Genomic DNA, 20523 nt, shown 5'->3' on the forward strand with positions numbered 1-20523 from the left:
TTTCCACACCAGGAAATAAAATGTCAAACGAAGATCGTTGAATTTGTTATCTATTTGGCTACACGTTCTGTCTATCAATATTTTTCATGAAGTCATAAGAGGAAGGAGCGAGTTAGATGACGTCACGGTATTTGACAGCGCTGTTGGGATATTATGTATTATACTCCCGCATCTACATTTAGAAACAAAGTTTAACCGCGGGTTTATGTGTTGTAGCGGAACCTAAAGTGTAATCTCATATACAGTGTTACGACGTAAATAGTCCTCAGATTGTATATTATATTCTTTTGCAAGATGTTCGTGCAAAATCTGATGTAAACAACAGACTATATATCTATATTTCATTGATTATACGCATTTGTGGACAAATATGGTCATTGGATGTATTCTATTAGACAGCTTTCATGGATTATTCACACATCTGAAACAGACTGGATTCGACTCGTGATTGTTATATCAACACAAAGGTAAGAAGTCCCATTTATATTCTGCATGTTGTTGGACTTCTGTCACAAAATACAACATTTGTGATGCTAAAGCATCTGTATCTCAAAACAGAGACCATACACTGATGCTAATCCCGTAGACCTTTTAAACGATGTATGGTAATGTTAATATTATTAATGTTTGTAGACAGTAGGCTATATAGATATTGTTAGCAGCGTTAAAAAAACTGACGTCATCTCGCCCACAAACAAGTGCGCGTCGAGAGGTTAAAACAAATCACAAGCATCATTTAGATAAGTTAGACAAAAAGTATTTTTTGCACTTAAACATATCATAAAATAAATGTACATATCATAAAAGAGGACATATCATAAAAATATTACTTTTTAATGTTCAAGTGCTATAATTGGGTCACCATGGCCTTTATCAACGTAGAAAATGTAAAAAAGAACAACCGAGTAACTTTGTTTTGGTAAACTATTCTCTGCAAGCATGTAAAAAATGTGCTCTCAGATTTTGCCTGTTTTGTGACATAGGTAGTGAGACTTATTACAATAATACCACCCATTAATTTTTCAGTGTTTGCTTTTTATCAGCAAAAAATTGCATTTTAAAGGACATACCGCAAAACGGCACATTTCTGCTCGCACCTACAAAGTGGCAATTGTAACATCTTATAATAAATTATCTGTGGGATATTTTGAGCAAAAACTTCACATACGCACTCTGGGGACACCAAAGATTTATTTTACATCTTTAAAAAAATCTCATAATATGACCCCTTTAAAAGTAATAACAACAGCGATGCTTAAAAACTAAATGCATGTTAATGCTATTACTGCAGTTTATAGTTATGTTTACCAGCACCAATGCCTTATATATATCTTAAACAGAAATAATGCTGCATTCTGGCCAACTGAAGAAAGAACAAAACAGCCGGAGGGTTTAATATAAAAAACGGTCTTTGTCCAACCATATCCAACTTAATGGATGAGGTTGAGTCAATGTTAAAATGATAAGGGAGTTCAATGTTAAATGTCGGTTCTGCTCTGATAATGAGCCAGTTTTAATGTGCTGCCATTCCCCGCGGGGCGGTCAGAAAGCTGACGTGTTCCGGGCGCCGGGCGTTTAAGACACCTGAGAGAACCGTGTTATACGCCCACAGCTGCGTTATTAACTATAGCGCTATAAATCCACATGATTTATAGAGCCTCCTTTCCTGTGTAATCACACTGCGGTGCAAAGGAGCTCCACAGAGGGGAGAGAAACACACGGAAGGGAGGTGTAGAAGCGAAACATGGAAACCGAGAAAACAAGAGGACGAGTGTTGGGAAAAGGCCTGAAAATGAATTGCAGTGCCAAGAGACTGTTTCACTTCACTTTCAATTCACACTGCAACAAATTCACATCAAGAGACCAATGTGAATTTGAACTTAATTATTTTTAAAGATTCACACATTTCTGCACGCAGAGAAACATCTAGATGGTAAAGTGATATGTGGCTTCAGTGATACCTACAGTAATCTCTCATCTTTAGGCTGAAGGACTAGTTTACTTTAAAATTCTATCTTGAATTTGAATTATTTATTATTTATTTAAGTTATTATTTATTACGTTGGTACACAAAGGCCTTTTCCTGCGGCCAGCATACGTTTTCAATGGTTTATAATAAAAGCGATGTGCTTAAAATTTTTTTTTTAAACGGCAGGTTTATCCATATGCCTTATATCAGTGGTCTTCAAAAACTCTTCTTCAAGGGCCAGATTTTAAAATTGTAAATATGATGTGGGACAAACGTTAACCACTATTTTTACTTTACACATTATATATATATATAATCTTTTATTCAGTATTTTGCCTTTTAGTTACTGAAAACTAAAAATAATGCAGAGCTCCTAAACTTCTTGTGTTCTTTTGTTTTAGTTTCATAAATTGTAACATTTCAAGTTTTCAGAACATATAGCCAGTCTTAGCCAGCCTATCTTTCGCCGCCATTGACGAGATATCTCGTCAATCAAGAGAAAACGCTTCCCCGCCAATGACGAGTATTTCCTGCTTTCCGCAATACCGCTATTATCCAGCAGAGGCACTTCCACAACTTTTTAAACTAGGAAGTATTGCCCTATGGCAAGCGGCTGCATGTCCGTGTCTGTTTTAAAGATCGCTCTGAATGGGATCTCTATGAAAAGTCTGTCACAAAAATGGAATTATCTCTGCTTTTTGTTCAAAATGTGGTGTTTTTGCAGAAACCTACCCATATTCAAAAGCTGACTACAAAAGAACTACTGAAGGTAGGATAAAACTTTTTTTTTTTTGAAAGCAGAGGGTCTATTCTTTCATTTGATATATTGTATGTTTATATATTTAAAGAAGAACATTTTCTGGAAGGCATTAAACTTTTGTGAAAATCATGAAAAAAACGCTGTTGCTGGCTGGCAACTTTTTTGAAAAATACTGGCGGCGAAAGAGTTAATATAGGCTAAACCGCCTTTCTATTGTACACTATCTGGACATGACTGTGGGAGTTCGCCCCCTAGTGGCAGTAATGAAATTTCAGTTTAATCGTGTCAACATGGCGGAAAAGCTCATTTCAGCGCAAGATTCTTTATCTATAGTTACTAATTTACTTATCAGTAATCAATCGCTTTTAAAGGATTCAAGTGTTACTGATAAAGTTTAACCAAAAAAGGATTAATAATTTTCACCTTGCACACAGTTTTTGATTGAAACGAAATACATCACTTCGGATTTGCGTGTCACATGCGGTGTAGTAGCACAAGTTTATATTTTTTTTAATGCATCCAAAGCTTAAATTGCATCTGTTAATTACGCACCCGCAGATTGTTGGCACCGCACGCAGCCCCTATCTGACTCTCCTTGCGGTTTATCAGCGTTATTTGTCATGTACAGTGCAAAGGTAAAAGTAACCATGCTGATTTTAAATCAGACAAAGATGACCGGCGAGCCAGTTTATGATGATTGAAGGGCCGCATTTTGGCCTGCGGGCTGCCAGTTGACTAGCACTGCCTTACATGCGACATTACAAGCATTTTGGGTGTTCAAGTGAAAAAATAACAGCATACAAGATTAAAACATGATGAAGATTAGTAAATAACGACAGAATTTTGATGTTTGAATAAACCACCAACAACATCTTTGTAAACATTAGAGCAGAGTGGACAACTGGAGGTTCGCTCGCTCTAGCCGTTCCGCATGCTGCCGTAATGAGCTTTTAATGTAGCTTCCCGTTTCAGTCGTGAGACCGAGCTAGCAGCCAAACAATAAAGTGAATAAATGCCTCCACAGAGAATAATCTACAAAGGTGCCTGGCATCCCTCATCTCCGTCTCTCTCTCTCTCTCTGAATAAATAAAAAACCACAGTGCTCATTTTCTCTCCCAACAGATAGATGTTTGTAATTGGAGGTTTAATTTATGATCGGGTCGTTTTTGTATAATGATATCGAGCCATTGTAATTTGCTGATGCAAATGGTATTTTATAACAGTCTATAAAACTGTCGGTGATATGCAGGGGAAGAGCCAAACATCCTGAGAGTTCATTACGCTCCTCATTAAGGCATTCAAGTCTGTGTTAAATGCTTTCCGAGGCAGAGGCAACATGTAATTAAAACCTGATTGAGCAATAGCGAGTATAACGTAACGCGGCAGTTTACATTTGTCACTATTTGTGCCGAGCTTCAAACACGCAGCACTTATTTCATTGACGGTATTCGAGAGGGCAGAAAGTACTGACAAATGTCAACAATTAAAAATAAGTAAATAAATAATTAAATACTACATAGTACTTAGGCGTAATGATCATTGTAATGAGGCAAATAATCGCACTGATATACACTCTTAAAGATAAAGTTGCTTAAAAGGTTCTTCACAGCGATGCCATAGAAGAACCATTTTTGGTTGCACAAAGAACCATTTAGTTAAAGGTTCAAATCATTTCTTTCATATAATTTTATCATGCATTAAAACACAAATGACCTTTCTATTAAAAAAATATACAATTGGCAATATTTCTATAAATACTTTCTATTAGTAATTCTAATAAATACAACAGTGTTCTCTGTGTTTTCCTAGGATTTTTAAGCATAATCAAATTGACTGTACAAGATATTTTAATCTATGATTTAAAATTTTGACAACACTTTTAAGGGACACTCCACTTTTTTTATATTCTCATTTTCCAGCTCCCCTAAATGCAGCAGCCAAAAATAGACCCCTTATTAGCAATATTTTTTAAATAGTGAAAATATCGAAACTCTTTGGTTATTTTCACGCGATGTTAAATGGTTTAATCAGATTCAATGGATTGTGCTAAGCTATGCTAAAAGTGGTACAGACAGACCCGGGGATCAGCTGAATCGATTCCAAAACGGTAAAAATCAAATGTTTAACTCTAGGGGAGCAGGAAAATGTGTATTTAAAAAAAAAAGTGGAATGTCCCTTTAACTCGTTAGATTAGGTTAAGCCATTTTATTACACGGCTCTCTGGAATGCTTGATTCTGATTGGTCAGTTGAGACATTTGCAGGTTCGTTCTTTTCAAATAATAACCGCTCCAAAGTAATAACGCATAGCCGGACTACTTGTACGAGTAAAATCGCTCCGCGCCAATAAAGATCAATAAAGATTACTGTTTGGCGCCAACTTGTGACAAACACTGGACAACCAAGACAAGACACAGACAGCTACTGAGACTGAACTTGACAAAATAGAGCATGACAGCTACAAAGCCAACACACAAAAAAATACAGAATGGGCATTAAAACTTCTCAAAGACTGGCTAAAAGAGAAAAAATGGAGACAGACAAGTATGAAGCAGAAGATCTTAATAAGGTATTACGATCATTTAATGCATCTGTCCAAAGTTTGGCGGAAGGATAAACATGTTAATTTAAAACAAATATGCCAATAAAATGTTTCAAATTCATATTCATGTTCGGTTTTTTTCTTATGTGACAAGTAGCCGTGTAATAAGCGGGATAATGTAGAGGCATCCGGTAGTTATCGGGAAATAAGCCCCTTCAGTGTGATACAAGATCCTGATTACACTGTCGGGGCTTATCTCCCGATAACTACCGGCTGCCTCTACATTATCCCTTATATAACACGCAGCTCCATGAAAATGGCTTAATCATATATTTATATTGCTCTTCTTCAAACCTTTTCAGATATTTTCATGATAATAACGAAGATGTATAATGATTATGTTTGACGAGTGTTGCTTTTTCAAATGCATGTTATAAACAACATAAACTGATTTCAGATCGATAAGGGCTTACTGATCAAAAGCCATAGTACATGATATAGCTGTAAATAATTCCGGCTGTGCGATTCAGAATAGTTATTGGCAAGGTATTATTAATGTATATCTGCATTTATTCGGATCCCTACTCGTTATTTAAAGGAACAGTATATAGGATTGTGGCCAAAACTGGTATTGCAATCAAAAACTTGTGGCTAAAACTGGTACTGCAATCACACAACTGGTGTCCAATACACAACAAGACAACATAAACATCAGTTGAGGGCTGCAACTCCACTTTTTAAATGACAATATCCTGGCCAGACCACTGTTGTCAGTGATATAAGTAGTTGAAATGAAAATGATTTCTTAATGTCTAGTGACATATCAGGGCCATTTTATGATTAATTGATAAAAATTTCTTACATACTGTTCCTTTAAATTTTTAAATATAGATATTTATCTTACAACATCACATTGATTACCTTCAGAAGGCCTTTATTTATCCTTCTGGAGCCGTGTGGATTACTTTTGCGAGGGATGGATGCACATTCTTTGGACTTAAAGGGGCCATGTCACAAGACTTTTTTAAGATGTAAAATTAATCTTTGGTGTCTCCAGAGTACCCATGTGAAGTTGTAGCTCAATATACCATATAGATAATTTATTATAACATGTTAAAATTGACACTTTGCAGGTGTGAGCAAAAATGTGCTGTTTTGGGTGTGTCTTTTAAAATGCAAATGAGCTGATGAAATTTAAACACTGATCGCAATGATGTGGTTGTTGCAATTGAAACTCAATTGTGCTGTGAATTATTTTCTCTCTCTCTCTCTCTTTCTCTCTTCACTAAATGGCAGTGCTGTGGTTGGATAGTGCATATTAGGGGGTGGTATTATTATAATAAGATCTCCTTATGACATCATTAGGAGAGCCAAATTTCAATGACCCTTATTTTTTCACCTGCTTGCAGAGAATGGTTTACCAAAACTAAGTTACTGGGTTGATCTTTTTCACATTTTCTAGGTTGGTAGAAGCACTCGGAACCCAATTATAGCACTTAAACATGAAAAAAGTCAGATTTTCATGCCATGGCCCCTTTAAAGGAGCTGGACCCTATATGCATCTGTTATAAAGATGGGAAGAGTACGGACATCTTCAAAAAAATCTGTTTGTATAAAAAAGGATGGATATATATATATATATATATCGAATGCCTTGAGGATGAGTAAATTTTCATTTTTGGCCGAACTATCGCTGTAATTGACAAAGTACTGTAAGTAGAGGACAGGAAAGTACAGTACAGGGTGGAGAGGGGGACGTGAGGGGTAACTTTGAACTCAGGCCCATTACACCAGTGGCTTCAACATCAATGTGATTTTTTTACATTTTATCGTTTACCAGACAAAGAAAACATACATAAGAAAAGTATAACAATTATGGTATAAAATAATATTAATTATGATACTTTTATATTCTAAATTATGCCTAATTTATGATGCCATATTGAAAAAAACTATGTCATTTTGAAGCAGTTTAAAGAAAGAACCTTTCAAATATGCATTAACCTTCATTTGTGGGATGCATAATAAGTAAGAGCTTGGGACAATCATTGCAGGCATATTTTTCATTTGTGGAGCTTAATTCAGAAAGCATGCCGGACTGCACAGCCATGAATAATTAAACAGCATTAAGAGAGAAAGCTTAAACAGGAAAAGCAATTAGTTGTTAATTCCCAACATCTGAACCGCGCTCGCATTTCTTTTCCATTTTCCTGCTTTAAGCCAATCAATTTATGCGTGTATGAGTGAGAGAGAAATGGTCCACCTCCACTGTAAAAAAAGCGATGCAAGTTAAAAGAAAGTCTAAGAAAAATATTTTCAGTTTTTTATTCAGTCGGTTTGACTCTACACCTTCTTTATGTGTAGCTTGTGGACTATGCTCGTGTGCGTTTCATCTCAGCTCCTACGAAAGGACCAAAAGCCTCTCTATGTGTGTGTGTGTGTATGTGAGGCCCTGAAGCTTCAACCTTTATCTCGCTGTGTGACTGATGTGTTGAAACCCCGCTGAGGTTAACAGCACTTTTTATCTGTTGCTAGCAGCAACAGCCCAGCTTTCCCGGTGCGAGGTGAGAAACAGGACCAGGTTGTGCAGTGGGCCGCACACAGCGATAAACAAATACGGTTTTCACCCAGGAACAAACCCCTCAGACAAACACACACAGGATATTGTCAGAGCATCAAACTATTTCCACAGTGCGTCTCCGTTGGACTCTTGAGAGGGATACATGAGTACATATCTCCAAACAAGAAACCATGTCTCGATACTGATGGACTGCTGTTCATTCAATCAAACTCTAAGCTGACTGTTTCAAGCATTTTAAATAATATTTGCAGATACATCAGTTTTAAAATGTTACCCCTTTCGAGACACCTCTAAAAACGCTCATACTTTCAATTTATCCCACATTCTCTCCATGTTCTCCACACAGGTGTTACCTTTCCTGGTGGGCGCAAGTTGCAGAATGGAGGTGTTTGATCCATGACAAGAAGATGTAGACGGTGTCTGTTTACAGTACATGTCATTTTGGATAACACAGTATGTGTCAAAAGGCTTTTGTCGCACCCTTGATTCATGATGCAGGTGCATCTCCCCATGTACACATTTCTGTACATTAACTCAACACAATATTGCCTTTCACGTAAGACTTAAGGGTTGGACTGACGTCTAGTAATCAGTCTTGCTTTTCATTTTCAGACTAAATCCAAGAATGGGGCTGATCTCTGATTAGTCTTGGGTAGCAGGCACTCCAAAGCGTTTACAACTGTGTTTACAAATATTTCAACCGATTCCAATGGAAGTGCCGTGCTATTCGAAAACACAAGCAGCTGGCGGGTTTTGTCCGGGCTGAGCGTCGGCACTCGGGAGTTATTCCATGCATAGCGCTGAACGCCTAGAGTTGAAAATTTTCACAGTTTCTATGCCAACTGCTTTAGTCCAGCGGAGACTTTTATGCATTACTTTGCGCTTACTTCTGCGTGTGACGTTCATCTTTCATACGCGGGGACATGCGCACATGGACAAAACCGCGAGAAGGCGGGTTAAGGTGTTTACATGCCACGCGAAATCGGCGTAATGAGCAAAAAACTACCTGTGCCGATCAGTTTTTGCTTACGCCGTTTATGGGCTTTCCCCGATAAAGGAAAACCGTTTTACCCGTTTACATGACCCCACACGTTATCAGTTTATTGAGCATAATCGGCGTAAGACTGTGCATTTAAAGGCACTCATTGGCAGGGAAGCATTTTCTCTTAATCGGTGAGACATCTCGTCAATGGCGGCGAAAGAGTTAAATACAAATATTTCAACCGATTCCAATGGAAGTGCCGTGCTATTCGAAAACACAAGCAGCTGGCGGGTTTTGTCCGGGCTGAGCGTCGGCACTCGGGAGTTATTCCATGCATAGCGCTGAACGCCGAGAGTTGAAAATTTTTCAACTTTGGGTGAAACGCTCAGTTCGTCAATTTCACTTCTCACTCAAACATCTCAAAAACCAACCAGCGCATCGCTCAACGACTGATAAACAAAGCAGAAGTATCATAGCAACTGGTAGCAACCAAAGCGCTCAGCTGAAAAAAAGCTGGCAAGCGCCTACAGTTGGCGTTTGCCTGGCTTTTCAGCCACGTTTAAATGCTTGCATAGCAAAGACAATACAAAAAAGCAATAAGCTACTTGAGATTAAATTTTTTACAAAAGTAATATAATAACAGATCCCAAGTTGTTAACTCTTTCCCCGCCAGCATTTTTTTAAAAAAATTGCCAGCCAGCATTTTTCATGATTTTCACAAAAGTTGAATGCCTTCCAGAAAATGTTCTTCTTTAAATATATAAACAAACAATATATCAAATGAAAGAACAGACCCTCTGCTAAAAAAAAAAAAGTTCATTAGTTCTCTTTTTATCACCTCTCAAATATGGGTAGGTTTCTTCAAAAACACCAATTTTTGAGCAAAAAGCAGAGATAATTAAATTTTTGTGAACGACTTTTAACTCTTTCCCCGCCATTGACGAGATATCTCGTCAATTAAGAGAAAACGCTTCCCCGCCAATGACGAGATTTTCCGTCTTTCCGCAATACCGCTATTATCCACCAGGTGGCGCCCTTCCGCAACTTTTTAAAACCGGAAGTATTGCCCTATGGCAAGCTGCTGCATGTCCGTGTCTGTTTTAAAGATCGCTCTGAATGGGATCTCTATGAAAAGTCCGTCACAAATATGGAATTATTTTTGCTTTTTGCTCAAAATATGGTGTTTTTGCAAAAACCTACCTATATTCAAAAGCTGATTGCAAAAGAACCACTAAAGGTAGGATGAAACGGTTTTTTTAGTTTGAAAGCAGAGGGTCTGTTCTTTCATTTGGTATATTGTATGTTTATTTATTTAAAGAAGAAAATTTTCTGGAAGGCATTAAACTTTGGTGAAAATCATGAAAAACGCTGGCGCTGGCTGGCAACTTTTTTTAAAAACACTGGCGGTGAAAGAGTTAATAGAGATCAAATGCAAAGCGATCTTAAAACATACACAGAGTTCTTTCTCTTTCACGTGAGGCACTACTTCCGGGTTGCAAAAGTTGCGGAAGTGCGCCACCTGGTGGATACTAGCAGTATTGCGGAAAGACGGCAATTCTCGTCATTGGCAGGGAAGCGTTTTCTCTTAATTGGCGAGATATCTCGTCAATTGCGGTGAAAGAGTTAATAAATACAGTGGTTACATTTATTATTATTATTGCTCATTGCAAATAATGATCTCCAATGAACGCAAAAACAGGTGTGCCTTTATCAACAGCGACTTTGAATGTGGCTCATTCAATTCGAATTAAGAGTCCGATTTTTACATTTTTCATTTAAACATTTTACCCAAAGTGACAGATTTTTCTGTTTTATAACTAGCCCTGGTTAAACTGCCACCAGCACCAAACACAAACAGGCAAGGCGTTGGCCCATTTATCCAGTCCCTGGACTAAATCTCACTCCATCATTCTCTCAACACATCCCTTCTTCTCTCTCTCTTTATGCATTAGCCTTTAGCACTTTCGCTCCTTGCAGTTGATTACCAACACAACATGAAGTGCCTGAGTGGCCCCCAGGGGCCCCTGACCCTAACACAGTAACTTCAATTCTTGAAGATAACTGACTCAAGCACATAAACAAAGTTCTGCCTGGAGCACTTAGTAGTACACACACACACACACACACACACAAACACGTACGTATACACACTGTAGGGCCCAACTACACATAATCAGATCTGATGGTCAAATGAAACATCCTGGTTTATTCTGCGTTTCTTCATTCCTTTTTTTATCTCACTCACACCATCATGTAAACGGAGGGTGAGCTTTGGGCTTCTCCGGTCGAGTTTTCTCTACTTAAACGGATACGACATTTGTGGTGGCTGCCACAGGCTCTCTACAGAGAGACTCTCTTTTTACATCTATGTTGGAATGTCTCCATAAGGTAACATGGTTTTAACATGCTCTAGTTTGCACTGAAGAAAAGCAACATGACATGTATAAGATTTAGTATATTTTGATTGGAGTATTGTAACTGTAATCCATTGACAAAAATAACAAACATTGTTACGTACTGGTTTTTACATAGCTATCGTTATGTTATTAAAAATGTTATGTTTAATACTATTATGTATAAAGGTATATGTGTTATCTGGAAATCGAACCCACATCCTTTTGCATTTCTAACATAATGTTCTACCAATTATGCTACAGGATATTAAAGGGCACATATTATGCCCATTTTTAAAAGATATACTTTAAGTCTCAGGTTTGTCTAGAATGTGTCTGTGAAGTTTCAACTCAAAACACCCCACAGATTATTTGTTATAGTGTGACCAAAATGCCTCATGTGTGTACCTTTAAATGCAAATGAGCTACAGCTCCTCACTCCTTTATCAAACAGATACCTGTATAGCGCTTTCTGTTAAAAATAAATCTGATTCTTGTGAATACAGTCTGAAACAATAGTCTCTTTAGCTGCATTAGCACTACAATGTGGTAACAAACATATTTAGAAAAGCTTTTCTGTAAAAGTCAGTTAGTGGTCGTGGGCGGGGCTTTATTAGTGTGACATCACATTAACAAAAGACTCAAAACAGCAGGGGCGTAACTATCGGTAAGCAGGGTAAGCGTTGGTTACGGGCCCGGACCAATCGGGGGCCCACCCGATCTGGAAGAATTTGATTGACAGTCGGCGGGCCCTATCACATATTCGTTGCTATCCGCTGTTCCCAGGCTTTCTCACGGGTTTTCAACAGGGCCGTCCGGGGCTAAGCCCCGGCACATATGCTGAAGGTCTCGCTCTGCTCTTGCCAGTGTACCAGCTGCGCTGGTGCGTGTGCACTGAAGTGAAGGGAATAATGCGTTTCCATTCATAATTGGACGCAAGTTTAACGATTTGCGCGAACAGATTACATACAAAGTCAATGCAAAGACGCAACCAGGTGCGTTCTCACAGGGCGATGCAAATGACGCAAATTGGGCGGCGCAATTGCCGCGAAAACAGTCGCTTTCCCCTTTAAACGCGTCTTCGCGCAAGTTATGCAACTCAAGCGAAAAAACTAAAGCAAGAAAGCGCTCTCACACAGGATCATTTGACATTGTAGAGGAGAGAGAGAGCGAGCGAGAGAGAGAGAGGTAAGAATGGTGCCCACGTCGAGAAAACTTAATAGAAGACTAGAAACGTGTAAAGAATTAAAGTATTTGTCACTCACATTTAATTACAGTATGTTAACTGGATAACACTGGATATAAATCATTGTATAGGCATAGTTTAATAAAATAATGTATTTTGATTACACAAATCAAACCTAACTATATGATTGTTTTAGCTGCTGACCAGCATAGGGAATCTCTATGGCTAATTTATAAGACATTTAAGAGTCGTTTTGGGTATCTTATGCCTAGATTTATTCAAGGAGGTTAATTCTTTTAACTTCCTATAAAGTTTGATCAATTGTGCATAATGACATGTGCAACAAATGGATATAGGGTGTCAAACTCATAGATTTGCATCATTTAAAATTCAGATGCTCTTTTTAAAATATTTGGTGTCAACCTCTGGCACAGCTTTAAAGCTGAAACTTATCAAATCCTATCAGAGGTCCAGAATGTCACTGAAACACACCAGTGGCTTTGCTGTCATCAGTATTAAACATGTTACCCATCGAAGTACCCCTCCCCGCAGAGCCCCCCCACATAACAAATCCCAATTTAACCCCTGAATGTAAGTGAGCATCTTTTTTATGTATTTAGACCTAGGTGTATGTGTGTGTGTAGTCATAGCAGTGAGTAACAAAATGTTATAGTGTGCTGTCACCAGCAGTGTTGTTTGGTGCGCTGTCACCGATGTTATGTTTTTGTTGTGGTGCTCGTAGGCTATTTCTGATTTTGTCAGTCATCTCATGTCTCTATGATCCTGTCCTGTCCCATTCATTGTAGCCTGCTTGTGGACATTGCGTCATCACGTGCTGTAGTAAAGGGCCCGCCTTGATAATCCTGCTTAGGGGCCCGGTGTTGGGTCGTTACGCTACTGCAAAACAGCATGTCTAAGGAGACTGCTTTGGTTTAATGGGGATTAAAAAAGAAAAAGATGGTGGATTTTTTTTCATTTTAGGGTTGGTTTAATTTTAAAAAAATCATTTATGTCCAAAAGTGGATTTTGCATGCACCCTAAACATTACCTTAAACCTTAAATATTAATCTTTTCAAAACTCTGTGTGGGATGATTTAGTTAATATATTCCTTATTATTTTTAAGTATTAACGTCCAGACACAACAAAAAATGTTGACTATTGACAGTCAACATGACAGAATGAGTCCTGAAACCTTTAAACTATTTTCTCTCTATACTGACAAAACATATGAAATAAACAACCCAGCAGTCATACAGTAGCAGCAGTCATTAGCTGACATTTTTGGGGTGACAGGAAATGTCAAAGAATATGCGTCTGCGTGCGTGCGGGCGCAAACACAAACATTTGAGCATCTGATTTAAAAGTGAGTTTTCTGTCATGCATAAACAGTGATCTGGTGACATGCTGCTTGACATCCCTGCAGAGATTTTGCATATGAAATGCACGGCTGCTTTTTAATATTTCACAAGGATGTGCAGAGAATTTCCCCCAGCCCCCCACCCCGATGTCAAGGATACATCTGCATTTTCGAAGGAACTACGGAATATATATATATATATATATATATATATATATATATAGAGAGAGAGAGAGAGAGAGAGAGAGAGAGAGAGAGAGAGAGAGAGAGAGAGAGAGAGAGAGAGAGAGAGAGAGAGAGAGAGAGAGAGAGAGAGAGAGAGAGAGAGAGAGAGAGAGAGAAAATATGATTATCTTTAGAATGAGAACGGTAAATCAATAATGCAATGAATCCCAACAATTTCCGAAGCACGTTCTCACCCGAAAGGTGCATACACAAGGCAATGAATATGAAATAAAAACAGTTCTCTTTTGGAGAAGGTTATTTCTATGTGTAATGTATTTATCGGTGAATAAAAGGTGGAAAGTATGCTTTGAAAAAAGTAAATTATGAGCCATGTTTGTAAAATGTTATTACACTGCAGTCTAATATGTGCGTGCATGTGTGTGTGTAACCATTAAAAAGTAGATAGCTTGCTACTCACAACACAACAATTATGACACCAAACTCATCCTAAGATTCTAATGCAGCTACTGAACAGCGAAATAAGAGACTGCTAATCTAATATAGCCAAATTCTAAGCAAGATTTTTAAAACCAGAAACATATTCTACACAAATATGCAAAAATGCAGATGCAAATGCATAATCATGGAATAATATTGCATTAAATTACATACATTTTCATGTACCCTGCTGAAAAAACAGCTAATAACAATGTAAGCTGGTTGGCTGCTTTTAGCTGGTGTAGCAGGCTACTTATGACCAATTTTTGGCTTGTCAGGTTAACCCAGCAGCTTTGAGGACAATCTTTAAACGTGGAGTATAGTTTTGTTTTTCCACGTACACAGTTGAACGCACAGCCTTGTAAAGCGTAGTTCATTTTACTTGTCCGCGTACACAGATGTCGACGCATGCGCATTGTGACAAATTGCAATACCTCTCCTGGCCTACATACTCCTATTCGCTCATGTATGGCATACACGTACAAAGTAAGTAAAATGTATTTATATAGCACATTTAAAACACAGCTCGCGCTGACCAAAATGTTGTACATAGTGCACAAAATAAAATAAAATAATTAAAAGAAGTACTCAAAATTTAAGACAGAATCAAGAAAAGACAAGTATGCGTGGTTACAAAAATCTGGCGGTGCGCAGACAGTTCGTGCATACCATTCAGAAGACGAAATTTGCGTCACGCGCACTGTACGCAAACCCTCGCATACACGTAAGAGCCAATCAGCTTATGCTAGTTTTAGCTGTTGTTTTAGGAAGGGTACTCTGTCGGTTACAAAAAATATTCAGGTAGATTATCCAGTTTAGTTAAATCTGACTTGCTCAGCACAATTTTCTACATAACTGTAGTTAACCAAATAGAGAGAAAAATACAATAGAGGAAGGCAGTTTACTACTGACTTAAGTTGTAAACTTACGTTGCTACTGTCTTAAGTTGTGCTAAATAGTAGCGCCCCCTGTGGTAATTGTGAGAATGGAAAGCTGCACTCTTAACCTAGGTTCATTTAAAGGAACACGCTGACTTTTGGGGATTTTAGCTTATTCACCGTATCCCCCAAAGTTAGATACACCCCTTTTTTCATCTGCTTGCGTGCCGTTACTATGTCAAACAGACCCACCGCTAGCCTAGCTTAGCACAAACTTATAGATAGGAAAATATTGGCGTTATTTTGTCACTTATTGGGAGCAGTATGCTAGCTGAAACCATTTACTTCAAGTCTTTGTGCTAAGCTAGGCTAGCGGTGGGTGCGTCAGACAGAGTTACGGGACACACGGAGATGAAAAGGGTATGTATGCACGTGTCTAACTCTGGGGGATACGGTGAATAAGCTATTCCCTTAAACAAACATTTGGGTTTGTCCATATTTGACATAACGATGGGTTGGAACAACAAAAACATAGACGGCGTACTTGCGTAGACAATGTTTCAATGTTTATGGTTGGAAAGAGAAAGACAAATAATAAAAAGTGGCAGCAAAAAAGACAAGCCCTAAGCAACGACTGCAGGAGATGCTAGAAAAAGATGTCGACGGTGACACTTATACTGCCCAAGCGCTGAAAATAAAACGGTCGTAAATATAAAGAAAGGCTCATTTACCCAAGGTGCAACGGGACACCTTTCACCATTTAATCAGTCAGTCACCCAAGAGTAATGTCCTTAATATCATGAATCCTCCATTTCTCTGTTTAACATAATTAAAATGTCCGCTGCCGGGGCCATAAACGAAGGGAGAGGATACTGTAATTCTGCCGTAAAGCCGCAGAGCGTAAAAATGTCACTTACCGAGTACCCTCGTCCTGACAAAGAGTGAGTGGAGCTCTGGGGGAGAGAAAGAGAGAGAGAGGGAGAGAACAGCGTTGACCTTTGAGGGATACTGTGAGATGACAGACACATGATGAAGTTCTAGCACTTTAATATCAATATTCACATTAACCTTTTTCCCACCCTCTATTCCTCTCGTTCGCCTAATGACATTCCTTTTCCTCTCTCTTTCTCTCCCTCTCTCTCTTTCTCTCTCCTTCTTTAAGAAAAGACAGATCGACGGACTCCAGCACAATACACCCTAAGACAAATTTGTCTGGCTGTCCAAGGCCTTTTCTTTTCTGTGAGACCAATGATTAAATGTTCACCTGTGCAAAACCCGCCGCCATGATGCTGCACCAGTTTTGAGTGGTGGCCATTTCTACACACGTTTACTTTTTACATTTTAGTGTGTTGCTATGGGGTTGCTAGGGTGTGCTGGGTGGTTTAGAGTGTCCATCATGATATTCTAGTCCTTAAATATGGATAAAATTTCTTAATGCAATGTAAGCTATATCTATTGGGAAAAACAAAAATCTCTTTTGCACCTCTTCCCAACAAGCCACACAATATGAGGTATCATCACTGTTCTACAAACAGTTTAATATGAGATTTACTATCTAGGATTAGGGTTTAGACCAAACCCAAGCCTAAGTAAATAATAATAGTGACATGTATCTTAGCAAACATTACTATTAAGCCAACATCAAGAACATGGGCATCTCTCTGCACAAAAGGAGTGGATACGCACTCACACATTCGGTTACATCATTTTCTAGAATTTTGTCATGGATTGTCATCACAAAGGAAATGACATTTTAGATCAGACCCAAAACACTCGGGTGTTTGCATCCATTTTCCATGCTGTTGCATCAGCCTGTCAGTTTCCGGCAAATGAGGGGGAACGAAAGTATTTTATTTTGCAGTGACAGGCTCTTTTTCACATTCAGATTTATACGTGGGCCTTTCTAAACAGTCGAAGGTTGTTTGAACGAGTCATCGACAACTGAGAGTTGAACGTAGGTTCTGACTTCCAAACATGTGCTTAAAGATAATGCGAAATCTTTCACAAAAGGAAAATAAATCAAGGAAGCCGTCACTAGAAGTGAACAATGTTGAACTCGAAAGGAAACTATTCAACAATCCTAACATAACAGCAATAGTCTATCCGCTGCGTGAAGGCCCTCAAAAAACATTTGACGTTTCTATAAATCAAAACAAGTTTCTGTAAATGTGACTACAAGCCTGTAGCAAGTTACTCTTTGTCATCCTGTTGTATCCCCATGGTACATTTGAGCTAAGACTAATCGCAGGCTGCATGTTAAGCTAACACACAGTTAGCATTTCAGAGCTACAAAAACTGCCTTTATCAAATAACAAGTAAGGAAGTAATCTAGTATTTTTGCAATAATGTATGTAGGGATGGGCAGTATTTTTGATACATGTATTTCAAATAAAAAATAGTATTTTGTAATTTGTATTTAATATGGTTGATGAAAATGCCTTTCTATTGGTATCAAAATACTTCAGTGTTTTCTATTTTTAAAATAGTGTAAAATACTTTGTCTGCATGATGACATCAAAGAAATAAGGCCTCTGATTGGTGCCTACTGAGAAGTTTGCCCAGCCCCAGACCAGAAAATTGATCCACATGAATGGTGGTGGTCAAGTTAAGAAACATGCAGGCTGCCAGGTTTTCATACATTTTTTGCATAATTTGCATTAATTGCATTGCAGTTCATGTTAAGTTTTGGTGTTTTTTTTTAGTAGCCTAGGCTAAATAGTTTAATATGCCACAATATTAGTGTAGTGGTAAAAATATGTGTAGCAGCTGCTTTTACTGTGAGCCACTCCACAACACGGATACGAGTACGGGTATGAAAGAGCATAGTAGAGCTGCTTAATTTTTAACTCATTTCCACCATTGACGAGTTAACCCGTCAATTAAATGAAAACGCTTCCCTGCCAATGACGAGTTTTTACCCTAATCCATATTTCCGCTATTATACACCAGGTGGCACTCTTACTTATAAAACACTGAGGCATCCCTAATGTTGCGTTTACACCAGCCGCGGAAGAGGCGGCAAAAAATGTGCTATTTGCGTGTAGTTGGACGCTTGAACATTTGAGTTCACTCGCTTTATTCGCACATGAAATTCTAGTCATTCGAGAAATTCACTCAGAAATTCGCGTCATGGGAGGGGCTTCTGCGACACCGCTGAGACTCCGCCACTACGCTCACTTCCTGTAATCACGTCACTACTACAGCAATGTCCTGATTAGTTAACGCGGCGCGGAAATCCGCCAAAGTTCAAATTTTTTAACTCACGTATTTCCTGTGGCAACACTAAATTCGCGCGTATCGTGCCATCCGCGCCATTCGCGTCGCGCTTAATGCGTGTATACCGTGCCGCAGGACAATAATCCGTGTGTAATTCGCGTCTTTGCATTGACTAAACATGTAAATCACCCGGGCTTGCCGCCTCTACCGCAGCTGGTGTAAACGCAGCATAAGGCCAAACGGTAGAAACTCTGTGTATGTTTTGATCATCGCTCTTAACCTAACAAAAGTCCTTCACAAAATTTTGCATTTTGAAAAAAAACTAACCATATTTGAGAGGTTATAAAAGGAGAACACATGAAAATTGGATTGGATTTTTTTGTTTGAAAGCAGAGGGTCAGTTCTTTAATTTGATATATTGCATGCTTATATATTTAAAGAAGAACATTTTCTGGAAGGTATTAAACTTGTTTGTATCTTAGTAAGCTACAGTATTTTACAGGCAAGGCATTCTCTGGTGGATCAGTAACCAAAACCATCTCAAAAGCAAGTGCGTTGAACGAAAGTACAAATAATTTTAAACAAACTCAGAAATAGGAAAATTAAACAACATAAACATTACATAACAACAATCATTCCAAGTATAACTAAAACCTTAAGAAATACAAGCAGAGACGTGATGCAAATCCCACACTAGCCTCAAGTGAGATAAATATAGTCGGTTGCATCAATCTCAAAGCAAGAGAAATCAAGTTCCTAATCCTGATACAAGACCAGACTTGAATACCAATCTCCAAATCTTTCCAGTTCTTTTGCCTGTTTCCTCTGTGCGATTGGCAATTTCTCTCTCTGTCTCAGGGGGTGACTTTTCCACAAGACCAATTTTGTCCTTGCACAGGATTCAGTCACACATACACACCTGCTGCCGGGGTTTAACCCTCATCAGTTCAACTGCTCCCTCTCACACTCGCTGAAAATTCCCACTGTGACAATTAGGGAAGCATTCCTGAGAAAAGCGGAAAGGCAGCACGGCGGGATTCAAATACTCTTCCAGAACCTTCCTCTTTCAATCCTTCTCTCACCGAAGAGTGAGCAGGCGTAATATATGAAAAGAGGAAGATGGAGGGTGCAAATCTCACGAGGAGGCCAGAAATTTGTAGAGTTAGCCTTACAATGCCTCGGTTCATTCACATTGCCACATTCAGACTTGAAAAGGAGCCTTATTTAAATGATAATGAGGAACAATGCATCGGATTTAGTGCTACGAAAAAAGGAGAAAAAATCCATTACACCATCCGTGGTTCATAAGCCACGGGGCCGGGCCACATCTAAACACGCTCCCTTAAAGGCCATTATACACAGCACTCGATAGATTTTCCTTGCACTTAGGACTTCAAAAAAGGATTAAGATGCAGGGCGGGACAGAATGAGAGGAAAGCGGACGAGAACGAGAAAAATGGGACAGTGGGGCGAGCGGAAGAGCAGCTGTTTGGGGGTTAACCAAACAACCTCTCCAAAAATAAATGGGGGTGAATCCGCTTTCTTATTTAAACCCCCCATGCTTTACGCTGCTTGGGATCCAAAAGATTTGGTGACAAGTGGGATGGGGCAGGTTGCTTCGCTTAGGACCAGACACTTGGTTAAGATAGGGCAGAGGATGAAAAGAAGCCAATCAGGATCCAATGGAGCGTGAAGTCAGGAAGCGAACAGATGGATGAGATGCGATGGGTGTTTCCGGGTCTCCATAGGCAGCTTCTCTGATATAGTGGGTGGGTTTGAGACTCTCAGTGTCGCTACTGTCATGCCACATTCACTCAAAAACATCCTCAACTTTTGTTAAAACAAAACACGTTCTATACACTTCTTTTAATTGCATGATAATTATACAGTTTTCTTTTTGTAAAAGTTGTTATTATTATTAAAATCTTTGATACCATATCATTTTTTAGAATTCTTTTAAAAAACTTTTACAAGCCTACAAAGTGCCACAGCGTTCT

The 20523-nt window shown here is 38.7% G+C and overlaps 1 protein-coding gene across 10 annotated transcripts in view; it reads right to left on the reverse strand.

Annotated features, from left to right (window-relative positions):
* The window catches only part of fbrsl1 (fibrosin-like 1), a 409906-nt gene that overhangs the window by 235607 nt on the left and 153776 nt on the right, over positions 1–20523 (reverse strand). For 9 of the 10 annotated variants that reach the window (XM_065250824.2, XM_065250823.2, XM_065250821.2 and 6 more), the window contains exon 4: positions 16228–16263. The exons of the other annotated variant lie outside the window; for it this stretch is intronic. In XM_065250824.2, coding sequence (XP_065106896.1) covers positions 16228–16263 — 36 coding nt within the window. The remainder of the gene's footprint in view (positions 1–16227; positions 16264–20523) is intronic. 10 annotated transcript variants of the gene reach the window in all.

The sequence above is a fragment of the Paramisgurnus dabryanus genome, chromosome 5, assembly GCF_030506205.2.
Source record: "Paramisgurnus dabryanus chromosome 5, PD_genome_1.1, whole genome shotgun sequence".
NCBI lineage: Eukaryota > Metazoa > Chordata > Actinopteri > Cypriniformes > Cobitidae > Paramisgurnus > Paramisgurnus dabryanus.